The sequence below is a fragment of the Fringilla coelebs genome (assembly GCF_963513975.1).
Source record: "Fringilla coelebs genome assembly, chromosome: 5".
Taxonomy (NCBI): Eukaryota; Metazoa; Chordata; class Aves; order Passeriformes; family Fringillidae; genus Fringilla; species Fringilla coelebs.
The window spans coordinates 52,570,031-52,583,281 of record NC_140033.1 but is presented as its reverse complement, the minus strand read 5'-3'; the positions used below and the strand labels follow the sequence as shown (position 1 = coordinate 52,583,281).

At 46.0% G+C, this 13,251-nt stretch overlaps 1 protein-coding gene across 3 annotated transcripts in view; it reads left to right on the top strand.

Moving 5' to 3' along the window:
• ABTB3 (ankyrin repeat and BTB domain containing 3) overlaps nucleotides 1–13,251 on the top strand; it is a 163,204-nt gene that overhangs the window by 99,601 nt on the left and 50,352 nt on the right. For all 3 annotated transcript variants that reach the window (XM_084205615.1, XM_084205614.1, XM_084205616.1), the window contains exon 3: nucleotides 7,202–7,406. In XM_084205615.1, coding sequence (XP_084061741.1) covers nucleotides 7,202–7,406 — 205 coding nt within the window. The remainder of the gene's footprint in view (nucleotides 1–7,201; nucleotides 7,407–13,251) is intronic.

Genomic DNA, 13,251 nt, shown 5'->3' with positions numbered 1-13,251 from the left:
CTGGGAGTTCTCTGCCTGCCTCCACGGGTGAAACTCAACCACCATTCCCTTTCCTGGGGACAAGCCCAGGGTGGTTTTGTTTCTTCAGGGCTTCCACCTCTTGTGTTTAAGCCCACTCAGGTTTGATGCTTAGTGGCAAATCGCTGTAGTGGCTGGGGAGGGCTGGAGCTCCAACCTCCCCTTGCCTTCCCCAGTACGCCAATGTGAACACCACTGTACACCAATGTGAACTCCTGCAGAACTCCCCATTGTTCATCACATTTAAGGTACAGACTCCTGTTCCCTCTGAACCCCTGCATCACAGCACACTTGGGATTCAAATGGCATTTTCCTTTCTCTGCAGTCCTCCTGTCCCTGCTGTGCAGAGCACAGGCAGTTGGTCAGGTCAGGGTGAGCACTCTTAGCTGGCCTGCTCAGCCATGGGGGCTCTCAAATTTTGTTTAGGGGCATGGGCCGGAGAAAATCCAGGAATGATGGTCCATAAGGCAGTGGTGTTCTGCAGAGTGAAGGCTCTGCATTAGGTTGGCACACGAATTACTCATCCGAGTCAAAGCTTGTTTTATTTGAAGTTGATGTGGCTTAAGGGGAATCAGACAGAAACATTAAGCTTGCCATGTCAGATTGGAGAGTCCAAATGTGTAAGTGTTGTTATAATAGGTATGTGAACTTGAGAGGGTTTAATTATTATTTTGGCTTTTTAATGGGATATATTCAATCCTAATTTATCAGTCTTCAAAGGCTTTGCAAATGCTAAATTGCATGCATACACTTACTCTGTAATATAAATAGAAGGTTCTTGTGATGGTGGGGTAAGTGAAGATAAAAAGATTAAATGATCTGTGGGAGGCCACAGAGAAACCACTGCCAGAAAATGGGGTGCTTGCATCCTGGTCCTGTCTTCTCAATTCTGAGTCTGGGACCACAGTTCCTTCTTTTCTTCTTGTGTGGAAGAGATGAATGGCATTTAAGAGAAGAAAAGGTTGCCTGTGGTAGTAGATAGGGGCACAGTATGGGACAGCAGAGATGGCAGAGCTGAGGAAGTTTCTGCAAGGTGAGCTCAACGATGAATTTGTTGCACATTGGATGTCCCACTGACTGTGGGTTGTGGCACCCCAAGCACACCCACAGCCTGAGGCAGCTGGAATAAAATCTGGAATATACGGGTGCCAAGAACAACTTTTTATGTTTGAAGATACTTTGTGCTAGGAGCACACACACTGTGAAGTACATTCTGTACGCTTGGTAGTGTGCAGCCCCCCGATCTGTGTGCATGCTCCTTTCCTGGTATAGATGAGTAGTGTTCAGTTAACAATAGAAAACCTCACAATAAATCATTTGAGGACATGTCTGGCTTGAGCAGTTTTGGCTCAGCTGACTTTTGAAACGTGGAGATTGATGTACCTGTCTCACTGGAGACAGAGGAACATGGAGGAACAGTGCAGCTGGAATCAAGAGTGTAGGGATGGCTGAGGGTGACCTGGCACAGGAGACACAGCTCAGCTGCTCATATTCACCTGCAGTGGTGCGCTGGCAGGTATGTGCACCAACGTGCCCCTGCGGTGCGGAAACCAGAGGCAACGGGAGGTAGAAAGGAAAAGAGACCCAGCTGCACTTTGGGAAGGATGCAGGGTGGCTGTGGCTACCACCTAGCAGTCTGATTAAATAAGCCATGGTTTATTGTCAGGGTTATAAATTCATGTTTCCAAAACAGTCTCCCCAGAGCTGGTTGTGAGGAAAACCATAGATCCAAGACTTTTGTATTGAAGTGTGAAATGAATCTAGGTCAAGAAAATTAGTTTTGCACCTGGCTCACATGGTTGTAAGGGGGGAATCTACTGACCATGGCATGAAGTTGGCATCTAGATTGCAGCTTCCTGATGCATACTCCTTCTTTTCATGGTCTGGACAGGACACAGGAGGTTCAGGGCTCTGAAAGACAGACACAACTCTTGCCTATGGCTATGGCAAGAGTTCCTCTTTGCAAGAGGAAATATTCACCCAGGAAGCACAGCAAAGCAGTAACACTGCTGCAATTAACATGTGCCACTGCAGGGCATGATTCCCAAATGCAGACTGCACACGTAGGAGTCAAGGACAGCTGGAAGGGTGACCAGACCAGTGTTATCAAACCGATGGGTGCTGCCCGCACAATGCTGTCGGGCTAAAAACACGGTCTCCTGCTGCTTCTCGCAGTGCCCTAGCAGGGCACCAGGTGGGAAGACAGCTGCAGTGGAAACAGATGCTCCTCCCTCTCCCCTGGGTTTCGAAGGAAAGACACAGGTCAAAGAACTGCGTGGCTCATTTCAGTGTGCAGAGACATCATTGCTAAGTTGTTCTGGTAGTTTTAGGACATGCCTTTGGAACAAGAAAAACATGAAGTAGGTGTCATAAGGAGGGGCTGAGTAAGGATCTGTCCGTGTCATTCACATCAGGGCTGTGGCTCTGCAGGCATACACTCAGCTGAATGGTTTTGGCTCTGGCACTTGTTCAGTCTGAAAGTAGTTAGGCTGCTCCTAGGCAGGCAGGATAGCACAGCATTATCAGGTCCATCATGATAGATCAGAAAATCCCATAGGAAGCTTCTCAGACATGGGCATTGGGTATCTGTCATTTTCTTTCTCTTTCTTTTTTGCCTTCCTCTGCCCCCCCTCCCCAGTACAAAATTGGAAACAGATGTGTTATTCTTTGAACACCAGGCTCTAACACAGTAAAAGCAGTTATAATAGCTTTTACTGAAGCCAAACACAGTTTTTAAAAAAAAAGCTTCACTGGTCATTGCGAAGAGGACTTAGGCTGAAGCTGTCCACTTGCATGCTCTATGTTGTTGTTGTATGTTGTATTGCACCCCCATGCAGATGGGAGCAGCTTTACTTTGCCTGTCACATCCTATTTGTGGCTTGAAGTCAGTGAAGCTGTTCCCTAAATATTCAGTGTTGCCTTAAACCAGGCCCGTGTCACAACACACACATTACATAATATTTTCAATCTTTAAATCAAATGTATGCGGCCCTTCGTTCACCGACTGTGCTGGCCTGAGAGCAGCAGCAATGGGCGAGCCCCGCTTCAGCTAGAGCAGGGTGAAATGCTGGCAGCTGCAGGGGCAGCTCTGCACACACTGTGATGCAGAGGTGTTTCCTGGGTTTTTGGGAGCGGGTGTGTGAGGCTCAGCCTTTCTCCTCTGGGCTGATGAGCTCCAGTGTGGTTCCACATTCCTGGAGCCCTTCCCCATCTGGAATCAGGGCTGCAAGGCAGTGTCAGCCTGGGGCTTGCTGCTGCCTTTGCTGCCCTCTGGGAGCCTGTCCTCTAGTTGTGGCTTCCGAGCTTTGGTAACAAAAATGTCCTGAAATGTCCCCCCGCTTCGCTGTTCTTTTTCTTTTTTCTTATGTTTACCCTGCACAATGTGATGTTTTCATCTCCCTGGCTGTGCCTGCGAAGCAGTTTGTGCGTTGGCTCACTTGGCTTATGATGCATAAATTACGGAAGTTTTCATTGAGTTTAATTTTAAAACAAAATGAACTTGGCAAGCTCTCTTGTCAGGCAGATCAGCTCCCCAGTCTGTTCTTCAGGTGGTGGTACAGGGTGAGAATCTGATCTGTGGAGAGCAAGGCAGGGATCCCTGCCAAGCCTCTTGGGTTATGATGCCACAGCCATCAGGAACCTCATTCATGGAGTCGCAAGGTCAATGCAGCTGCTGGGAATTTTATTTTAGATGTATTCTTTCTGGAAATGGTGCACCGAGGAATTTATCAGCCTTTCAGATGTGTTCAGCTGATAGAGCTGAGACGTATTTTCAGGGCCAAAAAAATAGCAGAAAAGCCAGCAGTGCTGTGAGCAGGTAACCTGGCCCTGCAGAGCCTTTCTGTGCTGAGCACAGCCCTGAACAACAGAGGTGGCTGACACTGATGGAGGGATAGTACAGACTTGTGAAGAGGGCTTATCCTTCTGTATTTGGCCATAAATTCAGGGTTGCCCTCATTGTTCAGATATAGCACAGCTTTTACAGCTTGCAAGGAGATCATGCGTAGTTTGGGTTTCCCAGATGAGGCTGGAGTTGGCTGATTGCTGGAGAGCAGACCAGTGAGTCCCATCATGAAGCTGATTTCACATCTATGGCCTTTGGGACATCTTGGAATCAAAGAGAGTTGCAACTCTTGGTACCTTCTTAGGAAGGAAATGGAGAAGCAAAAGCCTATTAGCAAGGAACAATAGAAGGAGCAAAACCTGGTAGGGGTTCAAGACAACGCGCACACACGCCTAGAACCAGATGTTGCACTGTGCTACATTTTACAGAGTTTGCCTAAGTGCTGGTGTGTAGTGTGTGCGTGTGCCTGTCAGCTTCCCCGTGCCTTCCTGGCACTGATCCTGGAGAACAGATATGCTAAGGCACGGTCTCTGCCCTGGAGAATTGTTGCTGTAACTGGATGCGGCTGAGGGAGGCAAAGGGCACTAGGGCATGTATCGGATTGTTTGAGGTTCTGCTGTGGAATAGAACAGAGCAGTGATTCCTGTCCTTCCTCTGCAGCTCTGCCATCGGGTACCAATATAATGGGGCTTTTTATGCTTGCTTACTGTTCTCTGTGAAGCTCAGTGTTTTACAGGTATTGATTATTTAGGCTTTGAGTTGACCCAAAGAAGTAAGTCAACTTATTGGTAAAGAAATGTTACAATAATTGTTAATGTAGAAATTATTTCAAATGTTACCAGAGAAAGCATAGCAAAGGCAAAAGAAAGATCTAAGCCATCAGTTCTTGATATAATGTAATTGAGACTTAAATATAAAAAGCATTCATTCAGCTTTGATGGTATGAATTGTTTTGGATTTTTTAGAAGAAATACAGCATAAAAGGATGAGCTCCTGGTCATATTGATATGGATTGGAGCTTCACCTTTCAGCAAGGCTCGAGTTCCTCCAGCCTTGCATCAGCAGTGATGCTTAGCTGCCTGTCCTGCTCACATCATTCTTGCTGCTGCTTTCCCTTCTTATTCACCGTGCAGCTTCCTCTGGTCCTGGGCGTGTCATTGAGGTCACATCACCCCAGTGCTCAGGGAGGAGTGGGATGAAGTAATGCTGCTGCCAGAATCTGGGCCGAAATTTCATCCTAATTTTTATTCATCATTCATGACAGAAGTCGGAGGCATTCTCTAGAGCATGCTGTCTCAATCCACTGAAACGAGACTGGCTGTGTGCTAAACTTTACCCACAGTCTTCAGTGCTGTAATGGCTTGGATTTGGAAAGGCTGAATTTAGTGTGTGTCTCCCTTTTTCTCTGCCTTTGCTATTATTGTTAAAGCTGGATGTTGCAGCCAGCATTTCTATGCATTTTTTTTGCCTTCTGGAGAAAAAGGGAGAAATTTAATATCAACAAGGCTGCTAGCAGTTAAATTGGCCTGTGCTAGACTTGGCAGTGCACATCTGCTGTGACTGGAGTGAGCTGAGTGAAGGAGGTCCCATAGTTTCCTGCTGCTTCTGGTTGTCTGCAGATAGCTTTGTGCAGGACTGGGGAGTCATCTCAGAGGCACATCTGTTTCTTCTGCAGACCTGATCCTGCATACTTTCCACATGCATAGTTTCTCTTGGAAATTATGAGCATGCAAGGCTGCAGGATCGGTCCTATCATGGCAATTTCCTGGCAGAGGGAACAGAAGACAGAAGCTATTTTTAAGTGAAAGCTTTGAATCAGAAGAATATTGCAGAGTGAAGCAAAAAATTTGTGTCAAACCCCTGAAATCATGGACTCTGCAGTTTCCTCAAGCCAGGGGTTTTCTTCTCTTCATGGTTTATGTTTTTGGAGGATTGGGCTGAGAATTTTAAGTGAGATTTCTGTTCTCCCTGGTACACATTATCACTGCAGCAGCAGTGTTTTCTGTATGAGTCAGGCTGGAGAGAGGTGTTCAAAGGGGTGGGACTTTGCAAAAACCTGTAGTTCAGCCATGCACATGCTTCTCCTTTAAGTTTGCCCGGTGGTTTTATGCTCCTACCTTTGTGTACATCTTCAACTTTTTCTTCCAAATTTGTGCTCAGTGGTCACTTGGGAAAAGCAAATAAGAGAAAGTGCGTGACTCCTTAACAGTGGAAAATTATGTCCTCTTTTTCTCATCACTTGCTTTTGTATAGCTTAAGAATGACCCAAAGGGCTCTTGCTCAAATTTTAATTTAAAACAAACCAACTGATTTGATTCGAGATCCTTATTTCCCCCAAAAGCACTCTCAGAGTGATTTGAACATGTGAAAAAAAGGCAGTTTAAACCACAATTGTTTCCCTGTCTTTGATAGAGTGGTCACTAGTCAATAGACATAAAATTCACTGCCTCGGAGCAAGATGCCTTAGTTAATTAGTTACAATCAGTGTTGTGCTAAGAGACTGCACTGCTGCTTGCCCATGTATTTGCCTGGTAATCTCACTTGCTGGCTTTGCTGATCCCATTCCACATGTTGTGACTAGATTCCTCTATCTGCCTTGTGAGGGAGTGCCCCAAACTAAATTGGTGCAGGGGGATGATGAGAATCTTCCTTTTTGTTCTCCTCTGTGCTCTGGAAACCTGGGGGGCGAGGTAAGCCTACTTCATAGGTTTTGTTTTTTTGCTAACATGAAGTTTTCCAGGCCTAGCCCGGACTTAAAAAATTAATTTTGGTTGCACATTCCTTATATTGTCTTTTAGCAATATTTTCCCCCTCTTTTTCTTCACCCACATGCTCATTTTCATCCTCCTGCAGTGCTTTGTGTGTTATGTGACTGCCTTCTTCCTTGTTCCAAGGGGCTGGATTTCACTGCCCCTCTGACCAGGAGCATGAAGCTTTTGATGGCACACTGCATGGTCATTTTTTGGGGCTGTGGGGTTTTGGCATCCTCCAAAGGCTGCTAAGTAGGTAACTGTGATCCTGGCTCAGCACGCCAGCTCTCATGGTGGTGCTGAGGTGGGCTAGCCTGATGCTGCCCACACCACCATCTTTGCAAAAACACATCTCCTGCAGGCCTTTGTGGGCTTGTCTGCAGCCTGGGTATGTCACACCACACCACAGAAACCACCAGTAAAAGTTTAGCCTGGTGATGAGTAGCGCCCAGAATCCTGTCCTACCCTCTACTGTTTGCATGTGTGAAGTTAAATGGAAGGGAAGACCGACCCAGCCTGCCTATCAGTTTGCAACTCAGCAGAGGCAGCTGAACAGCCTGGCATTCACCTGGCTCTTGCTTTTTTCCAGGTGACCTGGTGTCTCGAGCAATGCACCACCTGCAGCCCCTCAATGCCAAGCAGCACGGGAATGGGACACCCATGCACCAGAAGCAGGGATCCTTCTACTGGGAGCCAGAGGCGCTGTACACCCTTTGCTACTTCATGCACTGTCCACAGATGGAGTGGGAAAACCCCAACGTGGAGCCCTCGAAAGTCACGCTGCAGACTGAGAGGTAAGAGCCTCTGCACGGTGCTTGGTGTCGTGGTGAGGATGTTTTGTTAATGAATCAGCCTGGCTGGCTAATTGCTAATTACAGCCTTCGTGCGAGAGGCTGCGGAGCAGTCTGCTTGGGTTTGGGATCACCTCCCTGAAATCCGCTTCTCTCCCCGAACTGCTGCGTGGCTGAACCAATATATATCAAAAGTGACACCCAGTGGCTACAGACAGCAAATTGGTTCCAGATGTGCTTGGGAGAGATTTCCTTTTCCTTTCGTTGTTGCTCAGCTATTCTGTGTTTTGGAAAAGAAAATGAGAACTTCTATTTCTGGCCTAGCAGGTTTGGGTTTAAATGTGGTTTTTTTCCCCCCTGCGTGTTAATAGGGCTCAACAGCTGTGACTGGGGAAGTGGAAAATGAATAGAGTAGTGTGTAGAAAGGAGAAGTCATTAAAGATGCTGGGCTCCTGCCACACTGAGTAATGGGGCACAGGAGTGACCTCGGAGCTGCCCTGGCCAGTGCCAGGGATGTGGCAAGTGCCAGCTCTTGTCCCTGCTCCAGGGATAGGCAGCACCAAGGAGGTGTGCCTCTGGCCCTGTTCTGACTCAGGGTCTGATGTAAGGTGAGAAGGAGACACCTCTGAAGCTGGCAGGCTGGGTGGCCAGCCCAGGGGACAGATTGCTGACCAGGAAAATAAATCCATCTCCCAAGAAAAGCTCAGCAAACCCTCTTTTAAAATATGTCTCCAGCTGTGTGCTGGGGCACACTCTGCTGCTTCCCTGCCACACTCTCACGAGCCCTAAACCAGGCAGCCCCAGTACAGAGATGAGAGGAGTGGCTGGTGCTTAGAAAAGGCTGGATATGAATTTTTAGGATGGGTATTGTGGTGATGCAAATGCAAGCTGGTTTGTCAGGCTGGGCTCCACATTTACATCCCAGAGTATGTATGGCAGTGTACATGTGAGCCAAACTCTGATCTGCACATATGGGGCTTGGCTATTATTGCAGGATGAGGTCTGCATCTCAAAAGCAGCATTTGAGGGTCTCATTGTGTGTGTACTTGTAAATAGTATATAATATGATATCTTAATTGAAATACTTTTTTATTCGTTGCAGAAGAGCATACAAGATGAAATTCTGGCATTAATGATGTTACTGGGAATTTTGCCATTTGCCTTTGGATGGCATTTTGTTTCTTTTCAAGTTTGGGTCGCTCTGTGAGCATGTTGTCACTTTTTGTTCTGTTATTTCCAAAGTATGGAAAAAAACAGAAGGGAAATGACAAGAATACAGAATTTTCTCTACTTTTTAAAATTGTTTTTAATTTCATGATTTGTCATCCAGTCTTGCTGTTTTGGAAAGCCTAACTCATGTCCAGGAATGGTTAGTATGCACAATAAATTTGTTTAAAAATTAGAATGTACTCTCACCTGATCTGTAGTTCTCATCTGTGGGAATAATGCCACTGGAACCAGAGGAAATATAGGGGTGAATAAAGCTAAGCCTGTGGTTTTTTAAGATTTTTTCAGACTTTGCTGTGCAAAAGTGAAAAAGGGCAGGAATATTTGGAAAATCACTCTCAGCATTTGCTGTAATAGGTTTTCCTTTCTCTGAGGTTGCCTTAATACATGTCCTCTTCATTAGAGCCCTAGAGATGCTGCTTGTTTAGGGCGGTTGTTCTTCCCTTTATTTTGACCCCTCCGTCTGGCAGGACGCCGTGGCTTGGCAGGGCAGCGACGGACTGCGGCGTGCGGCCAGGGCCGGAGCAAGCTCTCGGTGTCACTGCCAGGAGCCCGTGGTCACCTCTGGAAGGAGCAGATCCATCTCCTGCTGCCTCATCAAACATGCATTAGTACTTAGTGCCGGAGTGGGAGTGGCGCAGGGCTGAGTGTGAGCCTGGACATTCCCATGGAGCTGAGCTCTGGAGTTTCACCAGCTGGATGGAACCACCCTGTGCTGCTCGGGAAGGAGAACAGTGAGGCTGACTTACGAGTAGTGCGCTGAGGAGCCTTCCTACCCATTTCCCTTATTTTGTTTTTCTTACAGGCAGTCATGCTTTGTGGTCCGTGACTTATCTCTGATGGTTTCAGTTTCCATGATGGGTTTTGTGAGTTGCAGGAAGATGGGTTTGTTAAACATGACACTTTGGCCTGCAAAATGTTTGCAAGATTTGTGACATATCTATTGCTGTATTTGCTCTCCAGCTGCAGCAATGGCTTTCATTTTGTGAGAAGCCCAGAAGGAGGCAAGAAGGTCCAGGCTTCTTTCCCCATCCTTGGCCTCTCTGTGTCCCTGCTGATGCAGAGAAGCCAGGACAGTGTGGATCTGGCTGTAGAGGCAGTATTTTCATGAAATAGGGGTTGTCCTTGGCTCTTTGTGAAGCCAACCTGGCTACTGTCTTGGCCCCCCGCTCCCTGATGGTGCAAGCCCAGCTAGAGAGGATTGTGTGATGCAACCAAAGAATTCTCCCAGTACTTGTAGGGCTTGATGGCACCATGAGACCATCCCGTTCTTCCTACTCATCTCCAGCCCACCTGGATTTTGGCTCTGAATCTGGCTGAGCTGCAAAGGCTGCACATGTCCTCCTGTGCAGAGGCTGGATATGAGAGGGGAATCCAGTATGGTGGCATTGCTGCCTGGCTTAGCACTTTCCAGCTCAGAAAGCAGTACCTCCCTCAGAGCCTTGGGGGACACATAAAAAGGGATTTTTACCTTTGAGTAAATCCAGCACTTCGTTTCTAGGGACCACTTCTCTGTGTTTGCTCTTCATGGAATTAAAGAAATGAGAATGCAGTATATTTTTAATAGTGTTTATCTTTACAGAAAATAAAAGGGAAAACTGATTATATAGTGAAACTCTTGTTGCGGGGGGGGGGGAACTGCTTTCATGGGAGGGGGAAGAGTGGAGAGTGGCCAGAATTGCTTAGAAAACCTGGAAAATATTCCCCACTTCCTAAATGCTGACATACCCAACCATAAGATGGATGTGTGATCCCCTCCCACCCCAAACTCATATTCCTTCAATCTGGCCACTTTGGCTGGGACTCTCTGTTTTTTTGGCAGCCAGTTCTGCTGACCCTGGCTACCATGTAGAAGGCTATTTTGTCAGGCATGGAGGTACAGGGAGCGGGTGGACCTTTGTGGGGTCCCCTTTGCCTATTGCACCCAGCTGGGATGTGCTGGAGCCATTTATCTTACTCTGGGCGTTGCCTACAAAAGCAGTGCTCCTCCAGTGCTTCCACCTGCAGGAGGCTGCGGATTATTTAGGTTTGTGATTCTTTTGCTTTCCTGGGAATTAAAAAACAACAGAAAAAGAACTATAGATGAGGGTACTGTTGTTAAGATTTCTTTCTTGCAGCTTCTAGCTTAGTAAAAAGATTTGTCCTGTGGTTATGTTTGGCTTGTCAGCCCCTATAATGCTTCCAAAATTATTGCAAGTAATTTCTTAAGCACCGGAAAGTGCAGAATCTGTAGTTGCAGATTTGTGTGATGTTGTTTTTCCTTAAGTGGTTCCTTACCCACTTTTATCCACAGCTGTATTGACAAAGTCCTCATTACTTCCTAACTTGCCGTGTTCCCCATTAACAACTCATTGAGAAGCTGTGGCTCAGCAGCTCAGCCAGTTCAGAACCACCCATTAATTCTGCTCACAGGCAGCCAAGTCCCTTCTCCAGTGCTTCCTCTGCTGCTCCACCTTGGAGGAGCATTGTACCCCTTGGCAGCTGTTAGCTTTTCTCCTCCAGTCTTAATTGAGTAGATGGATATGTGTCTGGTTTTAACCTTCTTTTTACTTTTCCTTAACCATTATTCCCTCTTTGGGGAGCAGTCCCTTAGAAAATTCCCATGGGCTGTTATTGCTTACTTTTCATCTTTCTGCCTGCCCTGCACGCTCACATGGACACACAGAGAAAAAGATATATGTTCCCTGCACATGCATACACCTGCAGATTGTAGACTGTGGTCATTCATTATTAGTGGAAAGAGTTTGGGTTACCTCAATTTTGTTTCATGCTTTGGGTAGCTATTGGTGTAGCTGCCTAATTAATGTGATGCAGCTCCTCTAATGAGAGGAGTGTTCCATGCTATTAAAATAATTTCAAAAATAATTTGAACTCTTTCAGACCATTTTTTGTAACTGCCACAGCAGTTATACAGATTTTACCTGTAGAAAAATTTCAGTAAGAGAACTAGGGAAAAGTGTCCCTGGTTTAAATTATTATGTGGTACAGACTCCCTGGCTAGGTTAGTCTCCAGCAAAGACCAGAAGGGAGTGGAGAGAGTGGTGAGGAATGCTAATGAAAAACAAGTAAAGCACTGGGAATATGGGAGCCCTGCAGTGAAACCTGAATGAACCTGTATGTGCAGAAGGGATTACACATGCTTGGTGTGCCAGTATGCCATAGCACCATATAACCTTATCTATTTTTATCCACTGTTTGATTGGAAACTTCACAGAGTAAAGCTGTAGCCTTGCTGAAGTCAAAATTGAGAGAAGGGTTGATTTGACTTGGAACCACTGAAAAGAAATCCCAGTGCATCCTTACCTAAGTCCTCTAGATTTGCATGCTAAATATCAAGCTTCCCACTTCCTAGAAATCCCTTTGGCAATGTTATTGGAGCTGCCTGCAGCATGTGAGATGGCACATGTTAGGAGAAACAGTTCCGGCATTATTTGTAGTTCGGCTGTTACATGGCAATATCCTTGCTGGGCTGGGTCTGTATTCTACATCTAATTTATCAAGCTGGACTACTGCTGTCCATGGGATGGCCATAGGATTTTTTAAATAGAGGAAACTGCATGCAGCCCTGGGAGAACTACATGGTATCCAGGCTGTTCTGTGCTGCACTCTGAATGCTGTGTGTCCTCAGGGATTTATGCCGTTGCCAGTCGTGTCAAATCCGATGTCCAAACTGCCAGTGAAATATTTGCCTTTTGTGTTTGCTGGCTGAGTCATCACTTTGACTCAGCTGTGTTTCAAGCCTTGGCCATTAATGTTTTTAATGCAGGAGAGGTAACAGGGACAGCTCATTCCAGCACTGGATGTGTGTTCAAAACCCATGATTTGCAGATACCCGTTTGTGGACTCTGGAGCACCAATGTCTTGGTGCACAAAAGCCAAAGAATAAATCCTCCTTCTGCCTAGGCAGGTCTCATGAGGCTTATGTGAGAGCAGGGAGGTTTGATCCTTCAGCCTGAACAAGATGCAGAACTTGCTACTTAGGTCACCCTTAGCCGGGCTTCTGGGGTGGCAGAGCAGCTGCATGAACTCACATGGAGCATCAGCTGGCACTGCTGAGTTTCTGGGAAGGATTGGGACTGGCAGCTTTTTGAGGGCATCAAAAAATATTTGCTCTCTCTGAAGACAAGTAGCTTATGTGTAAATATAAATGAGTTTTGCATCCCAGAAACCCATCTGAAATGTGTGCTCAACATTGGGAAAACCCATTCTTTTCCTATCTTTCAATAATGCTAAAAATGGACCAGCATTGAATATATATTTTCATCATACGTTCCTAGTGAAAACTTGTCAGAACTTAGGATGCTTTTCAATTCATATATCGGGATTTTCTTTAAAAACCACCCATGAAAACATAAACAAACCCAACAAATATAAAGAGCTTTTTACAATGTTAAAGTTGCTGACTCATATCTGCAAGAAAAAAACATCTCCCTACCTTTATCTAGAAAGGCTTTTTCATGTAAAAATACAGCCTTATGCTTCTGAGAAGCATCTTTAACTTTTACTTGGTAGCTTTTGCAAATTAAAATAGCAGCGACCTCTGTGTACCAATTTGCCTGTTGCATCCATAAAGGTTGGCAGTCAGCAATCCTTGGCTGGAGTGAGAGAAGAAACTCCACAC